At 38.9% G+C, this 15520-nt stretch overlaps 1 protein-coding gene and 1 pseudogene across 2 annotated transcripts in view; one reads left to right on the top strand and one right to left on the bottom strand.

Moving 5' to 3' along the window:
* Positions 1-15520, top strand: part of SPECC1L (sperm antigen with calponin homology and coiled-coil domains 1 like) — a 133712-nt gene that overhangs the window by 33033 nt on the left and 85159 nt on the right. The window contains exon 4 of the mRNA XM_080821906.1: positions 11405-11558. Coding sequence (XP_080678032.1) covers positions 11405-11558 — 154 coding nt within the window. The remainder of the gene's footprint in view (positions 1-11404; positions 11559-15520) is intronic.
* On the bottom strand, positions 2435-2926 carry LOC308353930 (iron-sulfur cluster assembly enzyme ISCU-like; annotated as a pseudogene). Its single transcript has one exon. The product of its transcript is annotated as an iron-sulfur cluster assembly enzyme ISCU-like (transcript).

Genomic DNA, 15520 nt, shown 5'->3' with positions numbered 1-15520 from the left:
TGCTGCCACTCTTTTGTGTAAGATAGCTGGCATTTTCTGACCTAACTGGTTACTCACTTGCTGGGGGTGTCTTTGGAGCAGAGTACCTGTGTGACTGGGTGACCTGTTATTTACGTGACTGGAAGAACAGGTTGAAACACTGGCATTGGATGTGTTCTACTGCTTCTCTTCTGTTGTCTCCTCATCAGTGGCAGGCAGGGTCTTTGAAGGTTTACTATGAAGTGTGCCCTGAACAGGCATGTCAGATTTTCTGAGGCTTGTATCTGGAGTTGATGGTAGTTTGGTTTTGAACAGTGAGTATTTTTTCATTGTAAAGCAAAACAACTGTATCTCTGCTGTGTGCCAGCACATGCCAGCTGTCCATAGCTCTGGCCATCCTTGGTGCATTTAAGTAGGGGTGTGTGTGTATGTGTATACTGAGGAGGGTCTTAGAAGAGGCAGAACTATTTGGGAATACTTTATCTAGACTGAAGCAATTGCTTTTTCTTAAGAAAGCAGAAGAAAAAAGACACTGAATAGAAATTGAAGTGAGAAGTCAAAGAAGGAAAAAAGAAAATAGTGAAAACGAAAAGAAGAATTGAAAAGATCAAAAGGGCATGGAGACCCAAAAAATTTTTGTTATTTTCCTTTTTTTAAAAATAATAATAAACATGTAGTCTTTCCTTTTTTAAAAGATTTTACATATTTATTAGAGAGAGAGAGAGTACGCACAAGTAGGCAGAGTGGCAGGCAGAGGGAGAGGGAGAAGCAGTCTCTCCACTGGGCAGGGAGATGGATGCAGGGCTTGATCCCAGGACGCTGAGATCATGACCTGAGCTGAAGGCAGTGGCTTAATGGCTGAACCACCCAGGTGCCCCATTATTTTATTTTCCTAAGTTTTCACATTTCACTGTGCTTTCTCTAGCATTTGGACACTTGCCACAGCTTGAATTCCTGTAACTGATGGAGCGTTGATGACTAACCAGATGAATGAAGCCTTTGGCTTTTAGTCATATAGACACCATGTACACTTACTCACCCATTCATGTGGACACCCACGTGTGTGTCTGTCATTGCACAGTATCCAACACTTTTCTTATAGTGGCCAGCATGGGGATATACATTTCTTTACCTCTTTCATTTCAAATATTGTTTGAGGCTAGATCTAGCTGAGGTATAAGAGAAAGGACCTTTTTGACGAGAGCATCTCACTGCTGATTGGAGTTTTTGTAAATACAAAATACAGTATGACTGCTGTTCAGTGAATTTTGAGGAAATTGTTCCCATTCTTATGAGTAGCTTTGACATCTGGTTTGGGGCGTTTGTATGGTTAATCCTTTGTCACAGTGAGTAGAGAGGATTATTTGCTGCATAGGGATGGCCTCCTATATGCCTGCAGTTTGCAGGTTTCACACACTGCTCGGGTGTTCCTGGTTAATTCTTGTGGAAGTAATACACTCTTTCATTGTCCCAAGAGTACTTTTTTCTAAAAGTTAATAGGCAAGAATTAGTAAGTAGCAGTTACTTCAGTTAGAATCTGTCTAAATAATTGATGATTCTCAACGATTATTCATCATCATACCTTTTCATTGTGAAAATTAGTTAACCTTATGATTGAATAATCCATTTCTGAAACTTGAAAGGCAAAATTTAAAAACTAACCTTAAATTTTGAGTTGATGCAGACCATGAAACTTGGACTTTACCTTGAGAAGCATGGCTATGTTGGTTGTATTATTTCATCATTTGTATCTAGGTTTTTTATTTTTAACAAATTTAACAAATTTTAAAATTTTAATATTATTTTTGTTCTTACATTCTTTTATATATATGCAAATCTGTTTTATGTACAATAATTGGTTCTATCAAATAATCATACCATGGCCTTCTACTGATAATCTTTCCCAAGATAGATTTGGGTGAAATTGGATATTTGCACACTCCCGTGGACTACCACACTTGAGACTTTGTGACTGATTTCAGTTTTGAGGCCACACACACAATTCAGAATATACGCAGACTGGGTTAAGGCAGTTTAAGAGTGACCTGAAAGAAAGCACAAGATGTGGAATGAGTAAACTGTGTATTTTGCTTGCATGGGAGCCACCACATAACCAGCAAGTGTTGGGCCTGTCCCAGAGCTCTTTGTAGTGTGGGGGCTTCTGAACATCTATAGTGATTGCCTGGCAGGTGGACAGATAGCAGGTATGACCTGCTGGAAGCTTCACAGAGGGCTCATTTCTTCACTGCCTCTCCTTTCTTGGATTCTTTTTTAAGTTTGTAATCCGAGGGGCGCCTGGGTAGCTGAGTGGGTTAAAGCCTCTGCCTTCGGCTCAGGTCATGATCCCAGGGTCCTGGGATCGAGCCCCACATCAGGCTTTCTGCTCAGCGGGGAGCCTGCTTCCTCCTCTCTCTCTGCCTGCCTCTGCCTACTTGTGATCTCTCTGTCAAATAAATTAATTAATTAAATCTTTAAGTTTGTAATCTGCTAGGGCAGCCTTGATTGCATCTTCGGCCAGCATGGAGCAGTGCAGTTTCACGGGGGAAAGGCAGAGGTCTTTGGTGATGTCCATGTTCTTGATGGTCTAGGCTTCCTCTGCCATCTTCCCTTTTACTCATTCTGTGGCTAACAAGCTAGAAGCAATAGCAGACCACAGCCAAATGTTTTAAACCTAGAGTCCACAGTCTTTACCTTTTCATCCACTTGAATCTGCAATTTCATTACATCACCACCACATACTGGAGCCCCCACCAATCCAGTTCCAACATTTTTTTATATCAAGGGACCCCACGTTTCTAGGATTTTCATAATGATCAACAACCTTATGATAGGTCCTGGCCGGAGCTGACAGTTCCCCAGCAGGTGGACTTGGGCTCTGCAGCAGTAGGGTTGACACTGCCCGCCTCAGATGGCCAGCTCCAGCCACCGCCATCTTTCATGCTTGCACCTGTGCAGCAATTTTATTATTTTTATTAAGTAATCCCTACACCCAATGTGGGTCTTGAACTCACAACCCTGAGGTCATGAGTTGGATGCTCTACCAACTGAACCAGCCAGGCTCTCCTGTATCTAGAAGGTTTTTACCAAAGGCTTTGCATTTTGCATCTGTTATTAAGAAGTAATAACTTCTCTTCATCAATTTCTGAATTTTTTTGAACTGTTTATTTTTTGAACCATTGTTTATGTGTGGAAGTGCACATGTATTTGCAGAACTGTGTAACAAAAATTGATATATGGAATGGTATCAGCCTGCAAGTAGCTTTGTGTAAAAGAAGCAGAGTTTTTGTTTTGTTTTGTTTTGTCTTAAACTTTTTCAAGTTTATTTATTTATTTTTAGTAATCTCTACACCCAACATGGGGCTGAAACTCATGACACCGACTGAGATCAAGAGTTGCGTGCTCTTCTGACTGAGCCAGACAGGCACCCCTGTTTTTAACTTTCTTGATGAGGTGTATATCCAGAACAGTTCACACAGCATCTGTGTGCAGCTTAGTGAATCACCACAAAGTGAACATGCTCTGCAGCCACCACCCAGATCAAGGAGGGGCTGAAGTGGTCAAGGAGTGGTCTGAAGTGGCTTTAATTTGCATTTGCATTATCAGTGGAATTAAGCACCTTTTCATATCTTACTTTTATATGTTTAGTGGATAGTTAGAGATCTTCTTTGTGAAGTTCCTGTTCAGATCAGTTGCTTATTTTGTTACTGTGTTAACTTTCTTTTTCAGCTTTGTGTGTGTGTGTGTGTGTGTGTGTGGTAAAATACACATAACATGTATCATCTTGACCATTTTTAAGTGTACAGTTCAGTAGCAGTAAGTACATTCACATTAAGCAACCCAGTAGCACCATTCATCTCCAGAAACTTCCATCTTGCAAAACTGAAACTCCATCCCCATTAAACCACAACTCCACATTCCCCTACCCAAGCCCCTGGCAACTACTGTTGTCTGTCTCTGTGAATCTGACTACGTAAATACCTCACGAGTGGCATCACATGGTATTTGTCTTTTTGTCATTGCCTATTTCACTTAGCATAATGTTCCCAGAGTTCATCCACACTGTAGCATGGGTCAGAATTGCCATTTTTTTTAAGAGGTTTTTTTTTTTTTTAAGATTTTATTTATTTATTTGACACACAGAGATCACAAGTAGGCAGAGAGACAGGCAGAGAAAGAGAGGGGGAAGCAGGCTCCCTGCTGAGCAGGGAGCCCTATGCAGGGCCTGATCCCAGGACACTGGGATCATGACCTGAGCCGAAGGCAGAGGCTTTAACCCACTGAGCCACCCAGGCACCCCTGCCTTTTTTTTTTTTTTTTAAAGATTTTATTTTTTTCAAGTAATCTGGACACCCAGTGTGGGGCTCGAACTCACAACTCTGCATGTTCTACCAACTGAGCCAGCCAGGCACCCCAGAATTTCCTTATTAAATGCTGAATAATATTCTACTGTATATAAGTACCACATTTTGCTTATCCGTTCTTCCATCAGTGGACACTTGGGTTGTTTCCACAACTCTTGGTTGTTGTAAATAATAGCTGTGAGCATGTATGTATAAATATCTCTTAGAAGCCCTGCTTTCAGTTTTTTGGGTATTTACTCAGAAATGGAATTTCTGAGTCATATGGTAATTCTACTTTTAATTTTTTGAGGAGCCTCCATAGCTGTTTTCCACAGCAGCTTTACCATTTCCATTCCCACCAAGAAATTCTCTTCCCAACAGGTGTTTTAATTTTTCCACATTCTCACCAGCACTTTTTTTTTATAGTAGCCATCAAAATGGGTATGAGGTGGTATAGTGTGCTTTTTTTTGTATTGATTTATAGTTCTTTGCCTGTTCTAGATGTGAGCCCTTTGTCATTTATATGTGTTGCACATATGTTCTCCCACTCTGTGTGCCTTCTCTTTCTCCTTTAATGGTATCTTTTGATGAATGGATGTTCTTAATTTTAATGTAGTCCAGTTTGTTAATCTTTTGTTTATGGTTAGGGCGGTGTGTGTGTGTGTGTGTGTGCGCGCGCGTGTGTTTATAAAATCTTTCCCAATCCCAAGGTCAAGAAGACAGTTTCCTATACTTTTTTCGAGAGCAATAGTTTACATTTTATATTTAGATCCTCAATCTATCTAGAACTAATTTTTTTTTTTTAGATTTTTACTTTTGTACTTGAGAGAGTGAGAGTGAGAGCAACAGAGTACACATAAGGAGAGGGAGAAGCAGACCCTGAGACCATGTTCTGAGTGGAAGGCAGATGCTTAACAGACTGAGCCACTGAGGCGCCCCTGTTCTCTTTTATAACCATAGTACAATTACCAAATCTAGAGGTGAACATTGATAAAATGCTAGTTTCTCATCTCTAGACTTTAATTAAATTTCACCAATTGTGCTAATGTCCATTTTAGCAAAAAAAGAACAACATGTTTTTTCTGGTCCAGCTCTCGATCCAGGGTAATGAATTAATTTTGTTGTCACGCTCTTCTTCTTAAATTTGGGATAGTTCCTCAGTCTTTGTCTTGACATTACTAAAGAATGTAGGCCAGTGTATTTGGTACACTGTCCTCCAGATGTAGGTTTCTCATTGTTCCCTTGTGATTAGGTTGGGGGTTATGGGTTTTTGGCAGAAGTCCCACAGAAGCCACATGTCCTTGGTGCAGCATTTTCAGAAGCACATGGTGTCAATCTGTTCCATTCCTGGTGATATTAACTTAATTTGGTTAAGATGGTGCCTGGTTTTTCCACTACCAGGTTACCATGTTTCCTTTTGTAATTCATAAGTGTCTTGTCAAAAATACTTTGAGACTTTGTAAATAATCTCTTTGGCATCAGACTTGCACACCCTAATTTTACAATTCCTGATGGTTCTTTCCAGAATCAGATATTAGTATGATTTTTTTTTTTATTCTAAAGATTTTTATTTATTTATATATTTACTTGACAGAGAGAGAGAGAGAGGGATCACAAGTAGGCAGAGAAGCAGGTGGACGGGGTGGGGGTGGGGGAAGCAGGCTCCCCGCTGAGTAGAGAGCCCGATGCGGGGCTTGATCCCAGGACCCTGAGATCGTGACCTGAGCCAAAGGCAGAGGCTTAACCACTGAGCCACCCAGGCGCCCCAATATTAGTATGATTTTGCCAAAGGATATTTTTCGAATTCCATCATTCTTCCTACATTTAGTAGCTGACATTCTACTTACAAGGAGTTTTCACTTTTGCTCCATCTATGTACTCATTTATGTTAGTGTGAAATAATGGATTCTTATTCAGTGGGCTGTTAGTGGTTGGCATCATTTATTTTCATTTTCATATTGTCCCCTGTTTGGTCAGTGGGAGCCCCTTCAAGCAGACTGCCGTGTCCTTTCAATGTGCTCCTATTCTTTTTTGAGCAACCCCTTAAATTCTGACATGAGAAATTTTCTTTCTCCAGCCCTACCCCAGAGTCAACCTTTTCTTCCAGAAGGCTTTGTTCCTTTTAGTGAAGGATGGCACTTAAAGCTTTTGGACATTAGGGAGGGTATGTGTTGTGGTGAGCTCTGGGTGTTACATAAGACTGATGACTCATCTGTACCTCCTGAAACAAGTAATACATTATATATTAATTAATTGAATTTTAATAAAAAAAATAAAGCCTTTGGAAACTAGGTGTGTTCATTGCTTTTGAGTGTATTATTGTTTTTAAACCTACTCAGCAGACAGAGAGGAAATACGCACAGACATGTGCACAACTCACCTATCTGTATCAATTTCTGTGTCTGTTTCTTCCATATGTATTAAAACCCTTGAGTTCACGCTGTTACTTCCAGATCCAGTTGACAATGTTTAGAGTAGCCTTTTCGCTTTCTGTAATTGTGGTCCCAGTCTCCCAACAGTGAGAAACCTGGCTTTCATTATAATATATTTAGTTTCTCAATCCTAGAATATGTAGGCAATAGTTATGGAATTGCTTACCATACCACTGCCAGAAACAAATCTGCTAGGTAGAGTTCAAAATGTATACTTTTTTTTGGTCTTAACTTCAGAGTTTGAGGATTTATGGTCAAAATACTGTTTTCAGAAGATACTTGGATTCTTCCTCTACCCTTCACCCTGTGTGGCGGTGTTATTTTTTTATTTTTTAAAGATTTTATTTATTTATTTGACAGAGAGAGAGAGATCACAAGTAGGCAGAGCAGCAGGCAGAGAGGGGTTGGGGGGGGGGGAAGCAGGCCCCCTGCTGAGCAGAGAGCCCGATGCAGGGCTCAATTCCAGGACCCTGGGATCATGACTTGAGCCGAAGGCAGAGGCTTAATCCACTGTGTTATTTATTTGAAATGCAGTTGTGTGTGTTTGTTCCTATTGTGTTCCATTTTAGGTTTTCCCCAATCCTTAATTAATTAATTAATTAACTGCGAGCATGTGAAACACTACCAAGGTTCCGTTCCACATGTCAGAATTAGGAGATGTGTTCAGAGAAGCGCCCCTCTCTTCCCCCATTCTTTCTTACTCTGTCCCCAGCCATCTCTTGGAGGTAAACCGTCTAGCTGGGTTTTTGTTTTTCTCCTTGCGATGTTTCTTTTTGCACAATCAGATGCATGTATATTTATTGTGTTATTTCCCCTTTGTTAAACAGAATTTGCCATAATTAGATCTGTTTCTGCACTTCGCTTTTTTTTTCACTTAATGTTTTCTAGAAATCTCTTTATACCAATTTATAGTAGTCTTTCTCATTCTGGGTTTTTTGGTTTTTTGTTTTTTTTTTTTAGATTTTATTTATTAGAGAGAGAGCACAAGCAGATGGAGCAGCAGACAGAGGGAAAGGGAGAAGCAGGCTTCCCACTGAGCAGGGAGCCCTGTGCAGACAACGAGCCACCCAGGCACCCTTCTTATTTTGTTTAATGTGTCTTTGTGTGGATGTACTATAGTTTTATTGAGCTACTGTCCTGTGTATGGATATTCAAGGTGTTTCCAATATTTTGCAGTTAAAGACAATGCTGCAGGGGTGCCTGGGTGGCTCAATTAATTGTCTGCCTTTGGCTCGGGTCATGATCCCAGGGTCCTGGGATCAAGCCCTAAGTTGGGCTCCCTGCTCAGCAGGGAGTCTGCTTCTCCCTCTCCGCTACCCCTCCCCCTGCTTGTGCGCGCACGCTCTCTCTCTCTCTCTCTCTCAAATAAATAAAATCTTTAAAAAATCAGTGCTGCAGTGTCCACAATAGCCAAACTATGGAAAGAGCCTAGATGTCCATCAACAGATGAATGGATAAAGAAGATGTGATTCTCTCTCTCTCTCTCTCTCTCACACACACACACACACACACACTGGACTACTACTCAGCCATCAAAAAATGAAATCTTGCCATTTGTAAGGACATGGATGGAACTAGAGGGTATTATGCTAAGCAAAACAAGTCAATCAGAGAAAGACAATTACCATATAATCTCACTGATACAAGGAATTTGAGAAACAAGACAGGATCATAGAGGAAGGAAGGGAAAAATGAAACAAGATAAAACCAGAGAGGGAGACAAACCAAAAGAGACTCTTAATCTTAGGAAACAGACTGAGGGTTGCTGGAGTGGAGGGGAGTGGGAGGGATGGGGTGGCTGGGTTATGGAGATTGGGGAGGATATGTATTATGTTGAGTGCTGTGAATTGTGTAAGACTGATGAATCACAGACCTATACCCTTGAAACAAATAATACATTATATGTTAGTAAAAAGTCAACGCCTTGAGTAACCTTAAGCGTATGTATTTTTGTATTATTGGAAGTATATCTTCAGGTGAAATTCCTAGAGGTGGGTTGCTGGGTACAAAGTAAATGCATATGTAGTTCAGTTAGACATTGCTGGATACCCTTCATAAGGCCGCATCCAGCTGTGTTCTCATCAGCAACTTACAAGAGCGCCTGTTGCCCCTCATCCTTCACAAAGGAATGTGTCATAACTTTTCATTTTTGCCAGTCTTATAGGTGAGATGTGGTATCTCAGTGTTGTTTAATTTGCATTTCTCCTGTTCTGAGTTAGACTGGTTATACTATTTGTATTGTATGTGGATTGATTGTAGATGATTGTTCATTTTGCTCACTTTTCTGTGTGTCTCTTACCCATTGATTTCTAAGAGTTTTTTGGTGTATTATGGATATTGGCCCTTTATTTGTGAAATATTGGAAATATACTCTCCCAGTTTCTCATTTTTGTATTAGGCACAGGATTTTAAATTTTTTTTAAGATTTTAATTTTTTTAAATTTATTTTTTATTATTTTATTATTTTTTAAGACTTTTTATTTATTTATTTGACAGAGAGAGAGAGAGAGAGATCACAAGTAGGCAGGGAGGCAGGCAGAGAGAGAGGGAGAAGGAGGCTCCCCGCTGAGCAGAGAGCCCAATGTGGGCCTCAATCCCAGGACACTGGGATCATGACCTGAGCCGAAGGCAGAGGCTTTAACCCACTGAGCCACCCAGGTGCCCCAAGATTTTAATTTTTATTTAGTCAAATTTATCAGTTCTTTATTTCATCATTCAGGATTTTGAATCATAGTTGGAAAGCATTGAATTTATTTTTGATATTGTATGAAATAGGGTTCATTCATTTTTTTCTTTTGTGAATATGCAGTTGACCTAGTATCATTTATTGAAAAACCCATTTTCTTCTGTACTGCTTCTTTGGTCATAAGTCAGGTGTCTATATATGCAGTTTCTTTTTGGATTCTTTTCTATTCTACTGTTTATTCATGTGCCAGTACGTGACTATTATTTAACTTGTAGAGGAAGAAAAATGACCTCAAAAATAATTCTAACTTCTATTAATGGACTATAAAAGGTTATTTGAAAATATAAGGTTATGTTGAGTTTATATACTGATTAATTGATGAGGGACAAATTGACAGGAGAGAAGTAGAACTTGATCTACAAATTTTTTGCATCATACTTGATGACTAATTTCATAAACAGGAACTAGCCTTAAAGAATATGAACAATCCTTAGTGATTAATACAGTATCCTTCTTCCTCATTATATAACTAGATTTTTCATAATGTGACAATCCTAAATTACCAAAGCTGAATTAGTTTAATTCATTTAAAAAATTAATCTTTTTCTACCTCTAGTAAGACAGATTGGCCTAGCTAATTGTATTGTATTATAACTTTTATATCTGAATGATGAGAACAGAATCTACTCTACTGACATTTAGAACAGGAAAAGACTTCAGAGATTAGTAATTTATGAAGCATTTTAATCTGTAGAGATGAGTTTATTATGATTGCCTAGGAATTTATTATGGTTGCGTGGCTCCAAGTAGACAAGAATAGTAAATTAGTTGGCTAACTTATGCTTTCACCTTAATGCGACAAACTTCTTGGATCTTTTTTATTTAAAAAGTAGTTTCTCTTGGGGTGCCTAGGTGGCTTACTTGGTTGAGCATCTAACTCTTGGTTTCTGCTCAGGTCTTAATTGTCATGGTGGTGGTATCTCAGTGTGGAGTCAGCTTGAGATTCTCTCTCTTTCCCCCTCTACCCCTTGCATTTATGCTCTCTCTCTCTCAAATGAATTAATTTAAAAAAAGTAGTTTTTCTTTTTTTCACAGATCTTTAAGTCCTCCGTGTTCTATTCCTAGAAGTGAAAACATGTTTCTTCACTATTTTTTCTTCAATAATTTTATACCTGATCTTATCCAGAGTGCTTGTTTCCTTTTTTTTAAATTGAAGTATAGTTGTCTCTTGTTTTCTTTTTAAAAAGCTTGTTTTTTTGTTTGTTTGTTTTTTGTTTTTTTTTTTAGTCTTTGTAAAATATAAATAAGCATTACAAAGGGTCTTTCTCAAGTAGTTTGATCATTTAGGCTGACTATTCCTCACTCTAACCTTAAACTGTCTAGATTTTATATATTGCCTAAGCTTTAAGAAAAATCAATTTTGGCTTAAATTAGACTACTGAAGAATTAGGTCAGGTAAGAAAAATAAATTTCAAAGTAATGGTTCCATCACTGATTTACCTTAAAGTAATAAAGATCATTTTTGACTCTTAGTGGTATTTCCCTCTAGAAATTGCAGGATGGCATTTTCTGTTGAATTATAGAACTTTCCTCTGAGCCCATGTGATAGCATTCAGATGATGCCTGTTTATAAGTCATGTCCTAGAAAGAGTAACAAAGAGGATGTCTTCACTTTCCTGTCGTTCGCTGACTCTGGCATGTGTGGGCATATAGTAGACTTCCATAAGGTCTTTGATTACATATGTGATTTTCATATTTTAGAAAGAAGCGTGTGATTGTTTATAAACCAGTAAAGAGGTTCTCTTTCTGTAGCACAGTATTAAGTACTGTTTGGTAACTGTCAGAAAATCTTTGTGGAGCTCTTGATCTTGAATTCAGTGTAAAAGCCAAGAGCTTTGTGTAGTCTCAAAATACTATTTACTCTTGTTTCATCTAATCAGTTTGCTTTTATTTTCTGTTTGTTCTAGACCAAGAGCAGTGATGACCTCTTAGCTGGAATGGCTGGAGGGGTGACTGTGACTAATGGTGTTAAAGGAAAGAAAAGCACCTGCCCTTCCACAGCATCTTCAGCATCAGCCCCTGCCATGACTACCGTGGAGAACAAATCCAAGATCAGCACAGGTATGGGTGGCATTCAGAGTAAGAGTTAAATTGCTTTTTTGTTTGAATAGCAGAGTGCAGTAGTATTTAAGGGGTTCCATTAATTACAGAAAATTTTGGCCATGTACAAAAGTATTTGTATTTCAACCCCATGTACTCATCACCCTTGTCAACCGAAGGCCAGTCTTAATTCCTTCACATCCATCTTCCCTCCTCATTTTTTTTTAAAATATTTTATTTATTTATTTGACAGACAGAGATCACAAGTAGGCAGAGAGGCAGGCAGAGAGAGAGGAGGAAGCAGGCTCCTTGCTGAGCAGAAAGCCCGATGCGGGGCTCAATCCCAGGACCCTGGGATCATGACCTGGGCCGAAGGCAGAGGCTTTAACCCACTGAGCCACCCAGGCGCCCCTTTCCCTCCTCATTTTGAAGCAAATTCTAAGTGTCCTGTAATTTCATCCACAAACATGTAATTATCTTTGAAAGATAAGGATTCCCCTAAATATATAATCACAATATTATTATTAGTCCTTAAAATAATTAATAGTAATTTCTCAGATCATAAATATAAAGAAAAACTTATTCAAATTTCCAACTTTTTCATAAAAACTGCATATGTGTATTTACTGTCTCTAGGTCAGGATTCACTTAAGGTCCGTATATAATAATTGTTGCCCTTTCCTAAATCTGTTTTTTTCTTACAATTTAATTTTTATAAAAATACAGGTGGTTTGAACTATATTTTTCCGTGATCTGGATTTTGATGTCACATCTCCTTGATGTCTTTGACCATGTTCCTTTGTTCATTTACTGTTAATGTCATTGGATCTAGAGCCTTGATGGTTCAGGTTCAGGTTCCTTTTTTCCCCCATAAGATGCCTTCATACACAGTAGTTGTCCTTCACCAGCAAGCACATCATTTCTGGTTGTTTGTCTTTCCAAGATGTTAGTAGCCTTTGACGATCAATGCCTGCATCCATTCATTCCTGTTCTACCATTCTTTCTTAATTCATTAGCAGCAATTTGGCTTTAGATTTGTTGGAGTCCATTAATTAACTCATCCCTTCCAGTACACACAAAATCATGTGTATTCATTTTATTTTTTATTATTTATTTGTTTTTTTAAAATTTTTACTTTTAAGTAATCTATGCTCCCAATGTGGGGCTCAAACTCACATCCCTGACATCAAGAGTTGCATGCTCCACTGACCGAGACACCTAGGTGCCCCAAGGTCATGTGTGTGTAATACAGCTGATGAAAGCACATTGGCAAAAATTATAGCAGACTTCCTTTATGATCATTATTTAGACCATTAGCCCATCGTGTATGTGTATTAGAGTTTTTCCTAGCCCAGGTTTACTTACTGTCCTCTCTCCTACTTCAATCTTCTGTGGACTCATCCTTCTATCCCAGATCACACACCCACCCCCTGTTAGTTATAATAGGCATGTGGTATGATCATGAGGAAGGCACTGTTATACCAGGCACCGTTCCATTTTATCCTTACTATAGTCCTAGGAGGTAGAGGCTATTATTATCATCATTTTAGAGATGTGAGAGCTATGCTTAAAGCTTAAGTATCTTGCATAAGGCCTTGCGTTCATTTGCTCAGAAAATATTTAATGGGTACTGTACCATGTTGCTGCAAAGCTGGTGGTGGAACAAGGACTGCACATCTCAAGCTTGAAGTCATCACCACACTCAACACTGCAGCCTTTGTGGTAAGAAGGAAATTAGGTACTCCAATACCATCTATGTATCTTCCTATTTCTAGCTTTTAGAATTTACTGGGAGAGATGCATTTGTACTGGTTCCCTACTGACCAATGCCACCTGCCATCACAGGCTAAATTCAGTTATCTTCTTCCTGGATCCATTGCCTCTACTGGAGGCAGCTTTGTACATCCGTATTAGTTTGTTAAGGCACCCATAACAAAATACACAGACTGGGTGGCTTAAATAACAGACGTGTAGTTTCCCACCAGAACTGGCTAGAAGTCTGAGATCAGGGTGGCGGCCACTTTGATTTCTTCTGAGGTCTCTCTTCTTGACTTGTAGTTTGCTGCCTTCTCATTGTCTCCTCACATGGTCATTCTTTTCTCTGTGTCTGTGTCCTTGTCTCCTCTTCTTATAGAGATACCAGTGAGATTGGATTAGGGCCCATTGTAACAAACCCCATGTTAATATAAATACCTTTTTAAGTTAATTCTCTTTTCCCAAATACGGTCATGTTCTGAGGTCCTGGGGGTTATGGCTTTAGCATATGAATTTGGAGGACACAGTTCATCCCCTAACATCCTTAACTCTTCCATTGATCTTCTCTACCTTTATTTACTTTTACCTTTTTTTTTTTTTTTACTTTTTTTTACTTCACTTTTACCTTATTTACTTTTACCTTTATTTACTCCCCATGACTTCCCAATCCAGTTCACTTGTCTGTAACTCAGATTCTTCCATCTACTCACTGGGCACAATAATCCCAGAAGGGGAGCTTTTTTTGTCATGCCCTCTCTCTTTTCTTGTTCATTTACTTCTCCTTTCCTTTTGGAGCATTATTAATTTGTCTTTTCAGGCATGCCCAGATCCTTTGCTTTTTAGGATGAGTTTTGGTTTGGGAAAGAAGAATGATTGGTACTGTTTACAGAAATGGGAAAAAGAATGAATACTTCTGGTTATACCACCCTTTTCCTTATTAGGCCTCCATTTGCAATTGTTTCCTCCTTATCTTGTTATTTCTACTCCGTAAATCTATTACAGAGGTAGCATCCCTTTTCTGTTCTTGCAGAGATCCTGATCTCACTCCCCAAATGTAGGCCCTCCTTTACTCTTACTGCTCTGCCTGCCCACCTTCCTCCTAGACTACTCTTCTTCCTCAGATGTTTCACTTAGCAACCTCTGGATTCATTTTCATTAATATGCTGTTCCCTATGAGTCTTCCCTGCTCCAGAACATTTATTGAACGTTTACTCTGGGACTCACTAAATTTCCCCTGGCGTTCAGAGCCCCATAAAAACTTCCTCTCCTGCTTCCATTAATTGTGTGGCCTTATTTTCCTTGCTGTGCGTCCTGTTCACTTCTGCTTCGTCGTCCTGTCCTGTGGCCAGCCAGAATTCTCTCCCCTGCTCGACACCTGATTCCTGGCAGAATTAGTGTCTGTCTTCCTATACCACATCGCACTTTTACTCCCTCTTACCTCTGCAGCCTGACACATAAAAAACTAGCAGGTTCTTACAGAATACTTACTGATTAGGTCTAGATCTTATTTTTCAAGGTGAAAAGCAGCTAATTATTTCCTAAGTATTTTTAGGTAAGCATATTCCTGTTCTTTCTGTATTAAACCCACAGTCATGTCAGTTTTCACAGGTTTAGAATTTTAGCAGTCAGGTAGTAGTGATTCATGTAACATATTTGGTAATGTGCCATCATTAGTTAGCATTAGTATTAGTACATTATTGTTTTCTGACATTTAAGGAGGCAACATAACATACTTCTTAAGTTTCAGATTCTGAAGCCACACTGTTTGCCTGCATTTGAATCTTGGCTTATCCACTTATTACATGTGGGGTGTCAGCAAATTATTTAGCATCTGTGTGTGTGAATTTCTTCACAATAATGATAATGAGGTTTACATAAGTTAATATATGTGAAGTGTTCATCTGTGTGTGTGTAGAGTAAGTGCTAAGTACACATTAGCCTTATTATAATTAATGTTACTGGTATTATTTATGTGGCATTCTATGATGTGAAAAGCTTTTTTTGCACTTACTTTGATCATACTTTTTGTGTTTATCATAGGTAGCTTAGATATTTGGATTGTCTGAAAGCTGCTTTTCCCTTCTTGCTTGTCTGTTCTTTCTTTACCATCTGCTTCTACAGTTAATTTGCTACCTGACTGGTTAATCCTAGAGTTTGCTTCATCTAGCTTACCCTAGACTATTATGCCCCTGGCCACTTCTAGCCATGGTTTAGGATTCAAGTTAATG

This window comes from Martes martes (genome assembly GCF_963455335.1).
Source record: "Martes martes genome assembly, chromosome: 13".
NCBI lineage: Eukaryota > Metazoa > Chordata > Mammalia > Carnivora > Mustelidae > Martes > Martes martes.
Note: the sequence above shows the minus strand (reverse complement) of the source record. Positions and strands in the feature narration are given on the sequence as shown.